Genomic DNA, 16,324 nt, shown 5'->3' with positions numbered 1-16,324 from the left:
TTCTAGGCAGTGAGAATTCAGCAGCAACAGACATGTAATGTCAGACGGGCATAAAAACATGGGCAAAAGTAAAACAGAATTAAAGGGACAGAAACTACCTGGTCCGGGGGAGTTGGGAGGTGCTCTTGAGGAAGGGAGGAATGGTAATTATATACATATTTTTATATATATACACATATATATACGTGTGTGTATATACATATATATAATATATATATCTAATTTATATTATGTATATATCTAATTTATATTATATATATCTAATTTATATTATATATATATATATAGAAACCCTGGTGGTGTTGGATAAGAGCTACAGCTGCTAACCAAAAGGTCAGTAGTTCGAATCCACCAGGCACTCCTTGGAAGCCCTATGGTGCAGTTCTACTCTGTCCTATAGGGTTGCTATGAGTCAGAATCGACTTGACGGCACTGGGTTTGGTTTTGGTTTATATATATATATATATATGATGGCAGGAAAATAATAAAAGCCATGATTTATTGAAAAGGCGCCCTGGTGGCACAGTGGTTAAACGATCAACTGCTAACCAAAAGGTCAGCAGTTCGAACCCACCAGCCATGCTCCATAGGAGAAAGATGTGGCAGTCTGCTTCTGTAAAGATCACAGCCTTGGAAGCCTTATGGGGCAGTTCTCCTCTGTCCTACAGGGTCTCTAAGAGTTGGAGTTGACTCAAGGGCAATGGTTTATATACATATGTAATTTATTAGGAGTCTTTGGATGGTGCAAATGGCTAATGCACTTGGCTGCTAACCAAAAGATTGGAGGTTTGAGTCTACCCAGAGGTGCCTCCAAAGAAAGGCCTGGTGACCTACTTCCAAAAAATCAGCCATTGAAAACCCTACGGAGCACAGTTCTACTCTGACATACACAGCGTCACTATAAGTTGGCATAGACTCATCACAGCAACTTGCACTGATGTGATTTTTTGAGGATCTGCTCTAAGCGAGGTTCCCTGCCAGGATTTTATAAACACTGGTTCATTCAACCTTCACAACAATACTTTGAGGTAAATGATATTGTGCCCAGTTTACAGGAGGAAAACTGAGGCATGGAAATGAGGAAGGCTGGCCAGACTCACACAGTCGGTCAGAGGTGGAGATGGGACTCCAGTGCAGTCATCGCATCGCATCGCATCGCATCGCATCGCATCGCATCGCATCGCATCGCATCGCATCGCATCGCATCGCATCGCATCGCATCGCATCGCATCGCATCGCATCGCATCGCATCGCATCGCATCGCATCGCTGTGATGTGTGGGCGGGGACATGGATGGGGCCAGGCTTAACCAGAGAAGGCTACTGACCTATTAACCACGAAGCAAATACTCATGAGAGCACGACAACTGATGGGCTATTTTTGAAAAGTCTACTTCTAACCCTGGTGGTGTAGTGATCAAGAGCTCGGCTGCTAACCAAAAGATCAGCAGTTCGAATCCGTCAGGCACTCCTTGGAAACTCTATGGGGCAGTTCTACTCTGTCCTATAGGGTCCCTATAAGTTGGAATTGACTCGGCGGCAACAGGTTTGGTTTTGGTTTTAATGCTCCTAATTTCTATATTTAACTAAGTTGTTTTTCACTGAACTAGAATTTTTTTTTTTTTAGAGAGGCAAGGGGAGGGACAGAATTTCCAGCACTTTTGAAGGATATCTTTTAGGTATAGGTACCTCTCAGTCACTTCTGCAGTGTGAGGTTTTTTTCTTGCTTGCTTTTTTTTTTTATGTCATCAAAGTAAATCATGGAAATGTTACTGAGCTTGATCTGAAAATTCTTTGAGAAGTATAAAATGCCCTGCAATCGTGAGTTATTATTATCATCATTGCTATTGTCATTACTGATGTCATAGAGTTAAGACTTATTTGGATCTAAAGATACACCATGATATAACCTACAGTTTTCCAAATTCATTCAGATTTGAAAGAGTGGAGAGTTTATTACACTAAACAATTCACAAGGAACAACTATTTTCCAAATCAATTCTGTAACCAGTTGTACCTAAATTGGTTTGAACCACCAATCTGCAAATATTTCTATATTTAGAGATGAGGTGTTTTACTGTTACAGAAAGCCAATTATTTTATAGATACAGCAGCATTTGCTGAAAAAATATATTTTACTTAGAAGAAATCAGACAAGCAAATAGTAGGGAAGATATGTAAATCAGCAGAACATAAAATCTGTACAGAATTAAAAAAATTTATTGGAAATATGCAATTTGGCTTCTGCTGACAGAGTCTTTATGAAATGCTAACATTTATTTGATACCAATGATGGATGACATAAGAGTTCTCAAAGGTAGTTTTAAAAATGCAAATAGCACAGTGGATTATGTGAACTCACTGGTCGTGTCCCTCAATGGTATAAAAAAAAAATCTCCACCTGAGCTATGGGAGGAGGTAGGGAAGCAGCAGGACCAGAGCGGAACAAAGGTTTGGGGTAGTGAATGCTCAGGTTCTTGCCAGTGTCATCTGAGCTTGTTTATATATTTGTGGAGGTTGGGGGAACCAAGGGTGTTTGAGCATTGAAGGTAAGAAGAGGGGGGTGAAGAGAATCAGAAGAGGGCCTTTAATGACCCATGACATTTATAAGTGTATTTATTCATCCATGCATTCAACCAACCAACCAATCAACCTACCAACTGACCAAACGTCAAACTGACCAACCAACCAATATATATTTATTGGGTACCTATGAGTCAGAATCGACTTGACTGCAATGGTTTGGGTTGGGTTATGGAGTCCCTGTAGATTATAACACTCCAGTCCACAACCAATCATGGGTACGGCACAGGAACAGGTAGCATTTCGTTCCATTGTGCACGGGGTTGTGATGTGTTGGGCATAACTCGACAGCGCTTAACGACAATAGCATGGAGTCCCTGGGTGGTGCAAATGGTTAATGAGCTTGGCTGCTAACCAAATGGTTGGAAGTTCGAGTTCACCCAGAGGCTTCTTGGAAGAAAGACTTGGAGACCTACTTCTGAAAAACCAGGCATTGAAAACCCTATAGAGCACAGTTCTACTCTGACACATATGGGGTCACCATGAGTTGAAAATGGCTCAACAAAAACTGGTTTTATTGTGTATGAAGCACTATGTCTGCTGCTCATAATGCAAAAATGTGCCATCAAGGTGCTTATACTTCAACAGGGGAAAGGATCGTGAAAACAGGCTCCTACAGCCCAGTATGACCAGTGCTATGATGGAGGATTATAGCAGGTGCTGGGAATCTCAGTGGGAGATGCTTATGTGTCAGAAAGGAAGGTCGTGACCTTGTGACTGAATCCTAAAGGATAAGCAGGGTCCAGAAGACACTGGCCAAACCACAGAGGCAGCAGATGGCTAATGTTCACCAGATGGGTGGCTGAGGGACCATTGGCAGGGCAGAAAGAGCCCAGGAGCAGTGGGCCCCAAGGACTAGAGACAGGGAGTGGGGGGACCCAAGCACTTTCACGCACATTTATAAGGCTAGAGCGTGATCTGTGTGGCAATGCTGTGGTTGCCCTAGAGGAAGGGGAACAAAGGAGTCAGGAATAGGAGGAGGAAACAGAATGTGTAGCTAATTGTCTCCAAGAACAACAGCCTCCTTTCCCATGAGACCAGAAGAACTGGGTGGTGCCCAGCTACCATTACTGAACATTTTTATCAAAGATTCTATAGAAGAATCCTGATCAAAAGGGGGAAAATGCTGAACAGAACTTCAAATTCACATGGACTCCAGACTTTCTGGAGCCACTGAGGCTGGATGAATCCCTAAAAGTATTGCCCTGACACAATCTTCAAATATTAAACCAAAAATATCCCCTGAAGTCTTCTTTAAACAAAACAATAGTTTAGCTTAACTGGTAAAGAATGTTTGCCTTGAGCATCGTGTCCTTTTAAAGAACTATCTATGTGGAATCATACTGACAACAGCAACTTAAAAGATCAAATAGGAAACTCAGGGGGCAGTGAGTTTATGTCAATGGGGGAGGAACAATTCAGAAAAGGAGGGTGAGAATGGCTGCACAACTTGAAGAACATAAACAATGTCAATGAATTACACATGTAGAAATTGTTGAATTGGTGTTTGTTCTACTGGCTATGTTCCCAACAATAATAATAAAAATACTATAATTGGACCACCTGGACCCCAGATTCTCCACTAGGCTATGGAGGCACTGTGACTGACTAGGGCACCTTCGCTCCAAACAGCGGTTAACCTTTAAAGAGATCAAGGACACATTCCAGACAGACAGACTAGCAGGTGGAATGGGACTTTTCTCTGGTACTGAAGGTACAACAAAAGGCTGTCTGGAGTAGCTAAAGGACTATACATCATTAGCCGCTTAAATTCCACAAGTGGGGACTGGAGGAACACTGTTTGTTCATTCATTCACATATGCCTGGGTGCAACAAACACATCATGCCATATGCTGAGCACTTAGCATTTTTTTATTGTTGTTCTTAGCATCTATGTGTTCAAAGAAAAATGAGGCATGGCCTCACTCAAAGTGTCCACATCTTTTTTTTAGGGAGTGATTTTTGTATATAGAATCCTTCCTACATCAAGGTTAGCACAGTGCAGTTTAAGAGAAAGCTCTCAAAATTGCATTTTCTAATGGCACAGCGTGTGGAACATGGCAGGTATGGTTTGGTGTGTGAAGCTGGAGCTCTGGCAATGGCTCTTTTTGATTCTTTACTTTCCTGTTTTATTTTTGCACTTATGCACAAAGGGACTATCTGAGAGGGCACCACTTTTTAAAAAGCAAATAAATACACGTCGGAGAAATAAAATTTGTCAGCAGGTATTTCAGCTTCGAGCTCCACAAGCAGAAAGAGAGTTGAGGGGAGAAGGCATGCACAGATAAGGAGATTGCTGGTCCCCACCTGGGCACATGGACTCCCAGGCAGGTCTAGATTAGAAGTAATGGGCACCCACTTGCTAGTTTCAGGATTTCAAAAGACTTAACTGTAAGTGTCCATTTACCCATGGAGAGGTGGCTGGGACTCACTTAAAAGCACAGGCTACCTGGTTTTCCCTGAACTGTCTCACCTCAGTGTGCTGACCCTGACATTTCACACCGATGGGAGCTCTGATGGTCACTAAATGCAAAAATGGACTTCTTGTTACCTGAATGTGGTTGGTAAATTGAGCCCATCACAGCATGCTGCCAATGTGGGGACATGGGAAGGGGGTCAATGAGGATGAAAGCCTAAAAGCCAATCACCAAACCATCTGGACTAAGGATGGAATATTTTAATGCTGAGCTTACAAAAAAAAAAAAAAAGAAATCCTTCAAATGTACATGGTGTAGTGGTTAAGCACTCAGCTGCTAACTGAAAGGTCAGCAGTTCAAATCTACCAGCCGCTCCAGAGGAGAAAGATGTGGCAGTCTGCTTCTGTAAAGATTACAGCACTGGAAACCTTATGGGGCAGTTCTACTCTGTCTTGTAGGGTTGCTATGAGATGGAATCAATGCCATGGCAACAAGTTTGGTTTTTTGGTTTGGGTGGAGCAAACGGTTGAGAACTCAGCTACTCACTGAAAGATTGGCAGTTTGACTCCATCCAGAGGCACCTAGAAAGAAAGGCTTGGTGACCTGCTACTGAAAAATCAGCTATAGAAACCCTATGGAACACACTTCTACTCTGACACACATGGGGGTGCCATGAATTAGAGTGACCCAACGGCACCTGGTTCTATGTAGCACGATGTGGTGGTCTCTCACTGCTGACTTGGACACAATATGAGCATCATAAATGTTCAGTGAGAGTTATGGCTTGGGTCAGGTGCACCTTAGTCCTCAAAGTGACATATTTGCTTTTTAACATTCTAAAGAGGTCCGTTGCAGCAGATTTGCCTAATGCAACGGGTCATTTGATTTCTCATCCGCTGCTTCTATGGGTGTTGATTGTGGATCCAAGTAAAATGAAAGCCTTGACGACTTCAATATTTTCTCCATTGAGCAGGTAATTGTTGTTGTTGTTAGGTGCCATTGAGTCGGCTCTGACTCATAACAACCCCATGTACCACAGAACAAAACACCTCCTGGTCCTGTGCCATGCTCACAATCATTGTTATGCTTGAGCCCACTGTTGCAGCCACTGTGTCAATCCATCTCGTGGAGGGTCTTCCTCTTTTCCACTGACTCTGTGCTTTACCAAGCATGATGTCCTTCTCCAGGGACTGATCCCTCCTGGCAACATGTCCAAACTATGTAAGATGCAGTCATGCCATCCTTGCTTCTAAGGAGCATTCTGGTTATACTTCTTCCAAGACAGACCTGTTTGTTCTTTTGGCAGTCCATGGTATATTCAATATTTTTCAGCAATACCACAATTTAAAGGCGTCAATTCTTCAGTCTTCCTTATTCATTTTAAGTGTATATGATGTGATTGAAAATACCATGGATTGGGTCAGGCGCACCTTAGTCTTCAAGGTGACAACTTTGCTTTTCAACACTTTAAAGAAGTCCTTTGTAGCAGATTTGCCCAATGCAGTGCCTCTTTTGATTTGGTGACTGCTGCTTCCACAGGTGTTGACTGTGGATCCAAGTAAAATGAAATCCTTGACACTTCAATCTTTTCTGTTTAGCATGATGTGGCTTATTGGTCCAGTTGTGAGGATTTTTGTTTTCTTTATGTTGAGGTGTACTCCATATTGAAGGCTATGGTCTTTGATCTTCATCAGTAAGTGCTTCAAGTTCTCTTCAGTTTCAGCAAGCAAGGTTGTGTCATCTGCATAATGCCGGATGTTAATGAGTCTTCCTCAAACCCTGATGTCCTGTTCTTCTTCATATAGTCCAGCTTCTCAGATTATTTCCTCAGCATACAGACTGAATAGGTATGGTGAAAGGATACAACCCTGACGGACACCTTTCCTGACTTTAAACCACTCAGTATCCCCTTGTTCTATCCGAACAACTGCCTCTTGATCTATGTAAAGCTTCCTCATAAGCACAATTAAGTGTTCTGAATTCCATTCTTCGCGATGTTATCCATGACTTGTTATGATCCACACAATCGAAAGCCTTTGCATAGTCAATAAAACACAGGTAAACATCCTTCTGGTATTCTCTGCTTTCAGCCAGGATCCATCTGACATCAGTAATGATATCCCTGGTTCCATGTCCTCTTCTGAATCTGGCCTGAATTTATGGCAGTTCCCTGTCAATATACTGCTGCAGCCATTTTTGAATGATCTTCTGCAAAATTTGGCTCGCGTGAGGTAATTAGGAGATCATTAATACTAAAGAATGCGATACTCACATCACTTCCAGTCGGGCTGTCCGAGAGTCATTCCCTCCCTGAGAAATGATTTCACAGGTGTAGTCCCCGATGTCGCCGGACCACGTCTGACTGATGAGGAGTGACCCGTCTTTTTCCACCACAATTCGAGAACTGCTAGAAGGGTTAATCATCACATTGTCCTTCTTCCAGACGTAGCTGTGGACCAAGCAAAGAGGTCTGAGTTAGAAAACCCACAGGAACACGATCCTGAGTCTGCTAAAACACAAGCAACTGGCAACCTGGTGAATACACTAAAAACCACTATGCTGTGCACTTTAAAGGGAGAATTTTCCATTATGTGAATTACCGTATTTTTACACAAACAACGCACACCTATGGTTGTTTGCCAGCCACACCCTCCCTGCCTCAAGAGGTATTTTCATAAGTGCGCTATGCTAATTATTCTTTTCTTTTTTACAGAAATACGTAAAAAAAAAAAAAATTGGCACAGCAGCACTTACAAAAATACCTCGCAGGGCATAAAAATACGGTATTATCTCAGTTTAAAAAAAAGGCAAAGAAATTCTTTGGTCAAAATACAAAAATAGATGCTAAAGTTAAAAAATAGGCCAAGGAAGATAATTGGAAATATCTGTCTGGTCTTTTGTTCTGAGATGGCAAGTCTGTAGGATCGCTATCACACGTATCACCTACAAAGACTGTATCTGACATTCCGGCCTCAGGAATGCTCTTTGAGGACAGGCTGTTGCCTAGATAGGAGGCAATACATTTTTTAAACATTCCCAGAGTGGAATTACTCAACTCCTAAAAAAAAAAAAATTTTTTTTTACATTACACCTCATCAACATGTTTTCTTAAAATCCAACCACTAGGGCAGATTGATCTTAAAATCGCATTTCTTTCTCTTTTAATCTTTATCTGTGGCAATTTTAGCACATTTCCCTCTGCACATAGAGAATTAATTAAGAGGCTGTCCAGTATATAGATGGCAGTGGGCAGGGGCCAGTACTCATTGCTAGATGGGATGAAACGGCTGTTTTTCCTTTTCAAAATAATTTGATTGAATTTTCAAAATGTACCCAGTCTTTTAAAGCCTTAATATGCATAAGGCACAGACATTTACAAACTACTTATGTAAAATTACCCTGAAACAGAACAGGACTGACTCATAAGAAGGAAGTGAGTAAGTGGCTCACTTTGGGGTGCAGCATTCAGCTGTGACTGTAATTGTTGCGGGACGTGGTGCTCCTGGAACAAGGTGCCCAAAAGCCAACAATCCATTTCCTTCTCAGTAAGGAGGTTGCCAGGAGGCTCCAAAGAGCCCTGGTGGCACAACTGTTAAGTGCTTGGCTGCTAAGCAAAGATTGATGTTCAAACCCACCCAGTAGCTCTGAGGGAGAAAGACCTGGAGATCTACTTCCATAAAGATTACAGCCTATGAAATTTTATGGGGAAGTTCTACTCTGTCACATGGGGTCCCCATAAGGTGGAGTCGACTTGACGGCACATGGAAGAAGAAGGAAGCTCCGATTTGGTCTGGTTAATGACACATAAGAAGCAACAAGAAATCCATCAAGACCCAAGGGGTTTCTTTCTGAGCTCTCAGCAAAGCAGACGAAACAAGGCTTATTTGTCCTTGATTCTCCTCTGAAATCATACTCCAAAGCATTCAGAAATGAATGAATTCATTTCAAGGCATGATGGCTGTCTCCAACGCAGCCTCCAAGGATTTTCTAAGTACTGTACTCTGTAACTTGCTAGTGTTTTGTTTGGTTTTGCATTCAACATTCTTATAACTAAACCAAACTTAGGTTCTGAGTCACGCAGGGACAGAGAAATTCATGATTTCCTGAACACCTGCCCAAGAAAAGTGAGAGAGCAGCTTGGTCTGCAATTCCAGTTAATAATGTCTGCCTCCACAGCCATCACCCTATGCTCAGAGGGAAATGTTCCAAAAAGCAGCGAGGAATCTTGGTTAGTCCCATTTTGCTAACTGCAGGCCTTTTGGGCTAAGGCCAGAGTGAAAATACTTCGATGATCCGATCTTTCTTCTAGATTTTCCAGGTTGATTCTGAGAATTAAAGACCATTACACAACCGGCTTCTCTTTGGAGAAAAGCTCACCTCTGATAATCCCCTACGCTTACTGCCCTGCCTTCACTGGAGCATCATACTTTTCGTCACTGCCCAGTCTGAGTCTAAACAAAGACCAGTACCATTTACCGCTGACTCTGACTCATGGTGACCCTATGCGTGTCAGAGTAAAACTGTGCTCCATAGGGCTTTCAATGGCTGAGTTTTCAGAAGGAGATCACCAGGCCTTTCTTCCAAGGCACTTCTGGGTGGACTTGAACCTCCAAATTTTCTGTTAGTTCTTGAGCACTTAATCATTTGCACCACCCAGAGACTCCTGTGTTTGGGATTGTTGTTAGGTGCTGTCAAGTCAACTCCAACTCATAGCGACCCTACGTACAACAGAATAAAATGCTACCTAGTTCTGCACCCTACTTACAATCGTTGGTGTGTTTGAGCCCATCATTGCAGCCACTATGTCAGTCCATCTCGTTGAGGGTCTTCCTCTTTTTCATTCACCCTCTACTTTACCAAGCATGATGTTCTTCTCCAGGGACTGGTCCATTCTGATAACATGTCCAAAGTATGTGAGATGAAGTCTGGCCTCACTTCTAAGGAGTATTTTGACTATAATTCTTCCAAGATAGTTTTGTTCATTCTTCTGGCATTCCATGGTATGTTCAGTATTCCTCACCAACACCATAATTCAAATGCATCAATTCTTCTCTGGTCTTCCTTACTCATTGCCCAGCTTTTGCATGCATATGAGGAGACTGAAAATACTGTGGCTTCGGTCAGGCACACCTTAGTCCTCGAAGTGACATCTTTGCTGTTTTTTTTTTTTTAATAATTTTTATTGTGCTTTAAGTGAAAGTTTATAAATTAAGTCAGTCTCTCACACAAAAACTTATATATGCCTTGCTACATACTCCCAATTACTCTCCCCCTAATGAGACAGCCTGCTCTCTCCCTCCACTCTCTCTTTTCATGTCCATTTCTCCAGCTTCTAACCCCCTCCACCCTCTCATCTCCCCTCCGGGCAGGAGACGCCAACGTAGTCTCAAGTGTCCACCTGACCCAAGAAGCTCACTCCTCACCAGCATCCCTCTCCAACCCACTGTCCAGTCCAATCCATGTCTGAAGAGCTGGCTTCGGGAATGGTTCCTGTCCTGGGCCAACAGAAGGTCTTGGGGGCCATGACCACCGGGGCCCTTCCAGTCTCAGTCAGACCATTTAGTCTGGGCTTATGAGAATTTGGGGTCTGCATCTCACTGCTCTCCTGCTCCCTCAGGGGTTCTCTGTTGTGTCCCCTGTCAGGGCAGTCATCAGTTGTAGCCCGGCACCATCTAGTTCTTCTGGTCTCAGGATGGACATCATTGCTCTTTAACACTTTAAAGAGGTCTTTTGCAGCAGTTTTGCCCAATGCAATATATCGTTTGATTTCTTGACTATTGCTTCCATAATCTGTATGACAGGCAAATAATTTGAGAATCTGGACTATAAGAAGAAGAAGACAGCACCAGGATTGGAGGAAGACTCATTAACAGTCTGCAATATGCAGATGACACAACCTTGCTTGCTGAAAGCAAAGAAGACTTGAAGCACTTACTGATGAAGATCAAACACTACAACCTTCGGCATGGATTACACCTCAACATAAAGAAAACTAAAATCCTCACAATTGGACCCATAGGCCACATCATGCTAAATGGAGAAAAGATTGGTTGTCGAGGATTTCATTTTACTTCAATCCACAATCGATGTGTCTGGGGTAACATGTATAAAACAAAACCAGTTGCTATCAGGTTGACCCCTACTCATGGCAACCCCATGTGTGTCAGGGTAGAACTGTGCTCCATTGGGTTTTCAAGGCTAATTTTTCAGAAGTAGATCCCCAGGCTTTTTTTCCGAGGTACCTCTGGGTGGACTTGAACCTTCAACCTTTCAGTCAGCAGCCAAGTGTGTTAACCATGTGCTTACGCCACCCAAGGACTCTCCAAACAAAGACAGAAGGTTATAATCCCTTTAGAAAACCTCCAAGCTATCCAGTTCCCTTCTCCAAATGTTCTGCTATAAATGCATTAGATAATCATGGTTGCCTGTCTTCTGTAGACAGGCCTACCCCCCTCACTCCTCCTTTCACAATGGAAACAGTCCTGGGAGTACAGAAAACTCCTCCTAAGTGTTCCACAGTCCCAGTGTAAACACCGCTGAAATCCGATTTGATCCCTCTGGATTTTTCTCTCATTAAGTATCAGCCTTTGACAAGTACGCCTTACAGATAGTGTATTAACCTAGGCAGGAGAATCATGGAAAGCTGTACCGGAGTCATGAAGTAGAACATAGCTCACTGTAAATAATACGTAAGGCCGGAGTGGAAAATGGGATTTGTGTGATTGATGGTAGAGCCCACAACTGTGAGATGCCGTAATCGAGGATCTGAAGCTGAAATCAAAGTTCCTAAAATTTCCCCTTCTCATCTCAACTTCCCATTATAAGCCCACAGAATATTAATAAGCCACTGAGTGTCACAATTTGGGCTGACCGGATGGAAATCCTTGGGTCATGTGTTGCTCCGCAGTGCAGCGTGGCAGTGGTCCCCTTAATCACCACCCCATCCTCTGGAGGGTGAACGATGAACGTGCGATCTGAAAAAACAGAAGTCACAACTCAGATAAAATTACAATCATGACAGCTTTTTCCCTGAGGGGGTAATAAATTAGTCATATGACATCAAAACCGCTATCTTTTCTCTTATCTTGGGAAAAAGAGTGTGAATGGAAGTGCTCACAGATATTCAGGGAATTAAGAGCCAGCCTTTCTGTATTGCAGCAGAGTGGGCCAGGCCTCCCTGCCCCTCCTAGAGAACTCTTGGGCCTTCAAACACTTCCAGAAGGAAACAAGGGTTGAAGATCATATGCAATATTTAAAACCAAAAAACCCAACCCATTGTCCTCAAGTTAATTCCAACTCACGGTAACCCCATGTGTTAGAGTAGAACTGAGCTCCATAGAGTTTTCTCAGCTGCGATCTTTACAGAAGCAGATCACCAGGCCTTTCTTCCATGGTGCCAGTGGGAGGGTTCAAGCTGCCAACCTTATGGTTAGTAGTCGAGCGCAAACCACTTGTGCTACCCAGGGGCTGATAAAATATTTGGGAGGGTCTATACTTTTTTTTTTATACTCTTAGGTCACGGGCCATGGTGGCACAAGTGGTTTGTGATTGGCTGCTAATCCAAAGACTGGTGGTTAGAACCTACCCGCTGGCTCCATGAAAGAAAGGCCTGGCGATCTGTTTCCATAAAGACTGCTAGCAAGAAAACCCTATGGAGTAGTTCTACTCTGTGCACATGGGGTTGCATGAGTTGGGGGCTGACTGTCTGGCAGTTAGCAACAATACACTATTAAGTAACACTCTAAGTTCTTTCCCCAGATCATCATCATTCTAGTTATTTCCAATGCTTGCATGGCACATCACAGCTTGACAAAGTGCTCTCACATGTATTATTTTATTTAATCCTCACAACAACCTTGGAAGGGCTCTACTATTACTACTCCCCGTTTTCAGAAGTGAAAATGGATACTCAGAAACATTGTGATTTGCCTGGCACAGCAGAGCTGGTTCATGGTGGAGCTGTTACCAAGGGCAGGCATGGGACTTGGCCCAGACCTGCAGCCCCCATGCTCCACAGTGGATGCCAACTGGGCAGGGCTTCCTGGGGCTTTCCCTAGATACAGCCTCATGATGTGGACCCACATGCACACACCTCTAAGCTGAGGCTGCTCTGGTACCACGAACAGAACCCAGGTATACCGGGACACAAGATGAAGTTCAATGCCCAGCTTGACCACTCATCAGCACTGCATTCGGAAAGACCCTCTGAGCCTTGGTTTTCTTTTCCATAAAAGGCGGATATTAACATCACCAACAATGTACAGATTAAACCAGGTAATGCATGTGAAAATGCTCTATAAAACATGAAAGAGTTACACCAATTATCTCAATGTTGGCATGATTATGAACTATAGCAGGCCCACAGGATTTTCTGGTTAGTGATCTATAGAGATTCAGACATCACTGGCTTCTTTTTCACAAGCTTTTATCACGTACAGTTAATTTTTAGAGATATGTGATGAATTAGAAGTGGACAATGGAGTCAACCAGCAAATGGAATAAAAAGTCTTTTTTTAGTATTTGATGGTACTGTGGGTATTTGTATTCATTTCTTTTAAGCTCATGATATTTTTAGAATGCCTAATAAATTAGAAAGGATCATTTTTCTAAGTGAACCCCAACCATATCTTAGAAAAAGCTAAACAAGTATGAAGTAAAGCACAATGATTTGGTTTTTCCTTAAGGATGGCATTTTAACAAATTACTTACTCAAGCAAGTTAAAAATATTCTCTTACATGGATAGCTTTAGGAAAATCTGTTAGACAGCATTGTCTTTTGCATTTTTGAATAATGACTTTTTAGGAACATAGATTTGAATGAAGCAGAGAGAAAAAAAGTCCATTGGCAATAGAAGTTAATAAAGGGGGGACAGGATGTGATACTTGGTACTCCAATCCCTGTGTTCTAGAAAATAACTTATTCTGCATTCCAGAAACCTATATTACAGATAAAATAAGAATAGACAAAAGCTGAAGAAAGAGCAAGGATCTTTCCTTTAGTTCACTTCTAATATAGATGAAATATTCATATTTAATATACTAGAAATGTTTTGACTGATAATAGTGATAGAGTAGGAAAAAAATACCTTCCCCAGAATTTGCATTCTTGATGTAATTTTCTTATGTAACACTTAGAAATTAGCCAACACAACAGTTTATTTATTTGAGTTAGTTTGGGATAATATTCTTACTCAAGAGACATCTTTTAAAAAGCTGATCTTTTATCCCCTCTGAAATGTCCCTGTTAAATCTTTCAATACATTTTCCAAGTATTCTCTGGAAGCTGAAAAATTAATTTCTCAACATATTTCTATGAATTAGTTGTAACAATAATCACATGCTTTTCTGATTGAATGAGAACATGCAAGGGCCTGCAGATATTCCGGTGGACGACACAATGACTGGCCCATGAGGGATGGAAGTTTCGGAAAGTGGTCCTTACTCCACACGGTGAGCATGGCGGACGCGTCCAGGGAGCCCTCCGTGTTGGTGGCATAGCAGGTGTAGTTGCCAGCATCCTGGATGAAGACGGGGCTTATCTGCAGGCCCCCGGACTCAAGAAGCATGAATCTAGGAATCTGAACTGAGCCACTGGCCAAAATCTGGTTCCCTAAAGAACAGTAAAGAAAACAAGAATGTTAGAGCCATAATACTTGAAAGAAGGTAATGGTTGGAGCCACTCCCGAGAACATAATTGAAGGAAAGAACCAGAATAAAGCTAAAATTTTATACACAATAATAATGGAAGCAGTTTCTTTTAGCATTATTTATAATAACAAAAATCAAGAACATCATAATTGTCCCATACTGGGAGATGTGGTTAAACAAATTATGATACACATACACAGTTACCTTCGGGTGGTGACATTATCGTTGCTTTTTATTTTTTTTATATTTTTAAGCATTTGAAAATTTTTTATATATAACCAAAAACCCGATGCTGTCGAGTCGATTCCGACTCATAGTAACCCTATAGGACAGGGTATAACTGCCCCATAGAGTTTCCAAGGAGCGCCTGGCGTATTCGAACTACCAACCTTTTGGTTAGCAGCCGTAGCACTTAACCACTAGGCTACCAGGGTTTCCATGTCAAAGTCAGGAAGAAAACAAAAGAAAATACAGTGAAAACTGTGAAAGCCAGAACTCAATGGAACAGCCTTGCTTTTCCAGGTCTCAAAAGTCTTCTGCCTTTGACAAGGTGTAGCTTTACCACTTTTCTATCACTCTCTGGTAGTGGAAAATATTTGAGTTTTCCTTCTCTGACAAGTATTCACCTTACACAGGTTCTGGCTTTAGCAGGTTTTACTATACATAAAAAAAGGAAAACCCACTCCTCTTCTTACTGAACTATAGTTTCTCAGGTCTTTATTGTTTAGGAGCTGCGTTCTGAGTGCAAAAATGGTATCTCTGAGAGTAAAAAGCCACCATGTGGTTTTCTGGTAGCACAGACGAGATATAAACGTTGAGGCTCAGCAAGCATTAAGAACTGATCTAAATTAATGTGCACTGTTCTTAAGAACACTTGTGCCTGGCCAGCTCCATGTAAGGTGCGGCGAGAACTACAAAGAAGGTTAGGACGTGATGCCACTCTTCAAAGGAACCCAAAATAAAGTTGGAAATCAGAGATTCACGTATGTCAAACTGGGAAGGAGCAAAACTATTCTGTGGTAGAAGCATCTTTCTTTCTTTAAAACAAAAAAAAGACATGAGTCTTGATTTGAAATATTGTTGCTGCTGTTAGTCAGCCCCCCACTCGTGGTGACCCCACGCACAATGGAACGAAAAGCTGCCCAGTCCTCAGTCATGCCCACGATTGGTTGTGGATCGGGCTGTTGTGCTCCACAGGATCTTCACTGGCTGATTTTCGGAAGTAGGTCACCAGGCCTTTCTTCCTAGTCCATCTTAGTCTCAAAGTGCCACTGAGACGTGTTGAGCATCATAGCAACATGCAAGCCTCCACTGACAGAGGCGCGGTGGCTGCACATGAGGTGGCCTGGCCGGCACTTGAATCCAGGTCATCTGGATCAAAGGTGAGAAGCCTACCGTTGAACTGCCACCGCTGCCTCATATTCTGAATATTAACCAGAGAAGAATGCCTTTATTTCACAAATGGGAAAACTTAGTCCTGGGAGAATTACCCCAAATCAAGTAACTAGTATTTACAGAGCTCCAAAGGTCTAAGTCACTCCTTAAGGGGCATAGACAGAGGAAAGCGATATTTGCACAATTATTATTTTTAGGGTCTGTTTCCCTTTCTAGACTGTAATCTCCACGAAGACAGGAGTCTTGCCTGTCTTATTCACCCTTGTATACTGGCATCTAGCA

The 16,324-nt window shown here is 42.3% G+C and overlaps 1 protein-coding gene across 1 annotated transcript in view; it reads right to left on the bottom strand.

Annotated features, from left to right (window-relative positions):
• SDK1 (sidekick cell adhesion molecule 1) overlaps positions 1-16,324 on the bottom strand; it is a 363,835-nt gene that overhangs the window by 327,722 nt on the left and 19,789 nt on the right. The window contains exons 6-8 of the mRNA XM_064295981.1: positions 14,442-14,609; positions 11,871-11,973; positions 7,272-7,448 (exon numbers count right to left, since the gene is read on the bottom strand). Of these exons, the coding sequence (XP_064152051.1) occupies positions 7,272-7,448; positions 11,871-11,973; positions 14,442-14,609 (448 nt within the window). The remainder of the gene's footprint in view (positions 1-7,271; positions 7,449-11,870; positions 11,974-14,441; positions 14,610-16,324) is intronic.

This window comes from Loxodonta africana, chromosome 12 (genome assembly GCF_030014295.1).
Source record: "Loxodonta africana isolate mLoxAfr1 chromosome 12, mLoxAfr1.hap2, whole genome shotgun sequence".
In the NCBI taxonomy this organism is placed as follows: domain Eukaryota; kingdom Metazoa; phylum Chordata; class Mammalia; order Proboscidea; family Elephantidae; genus Loxodonta; species Loxodonta africana.
Note: the sequence above shows the minus strand (reverse complement) of the source record. Positions and strands in the feature narration are given on the sequence as shown.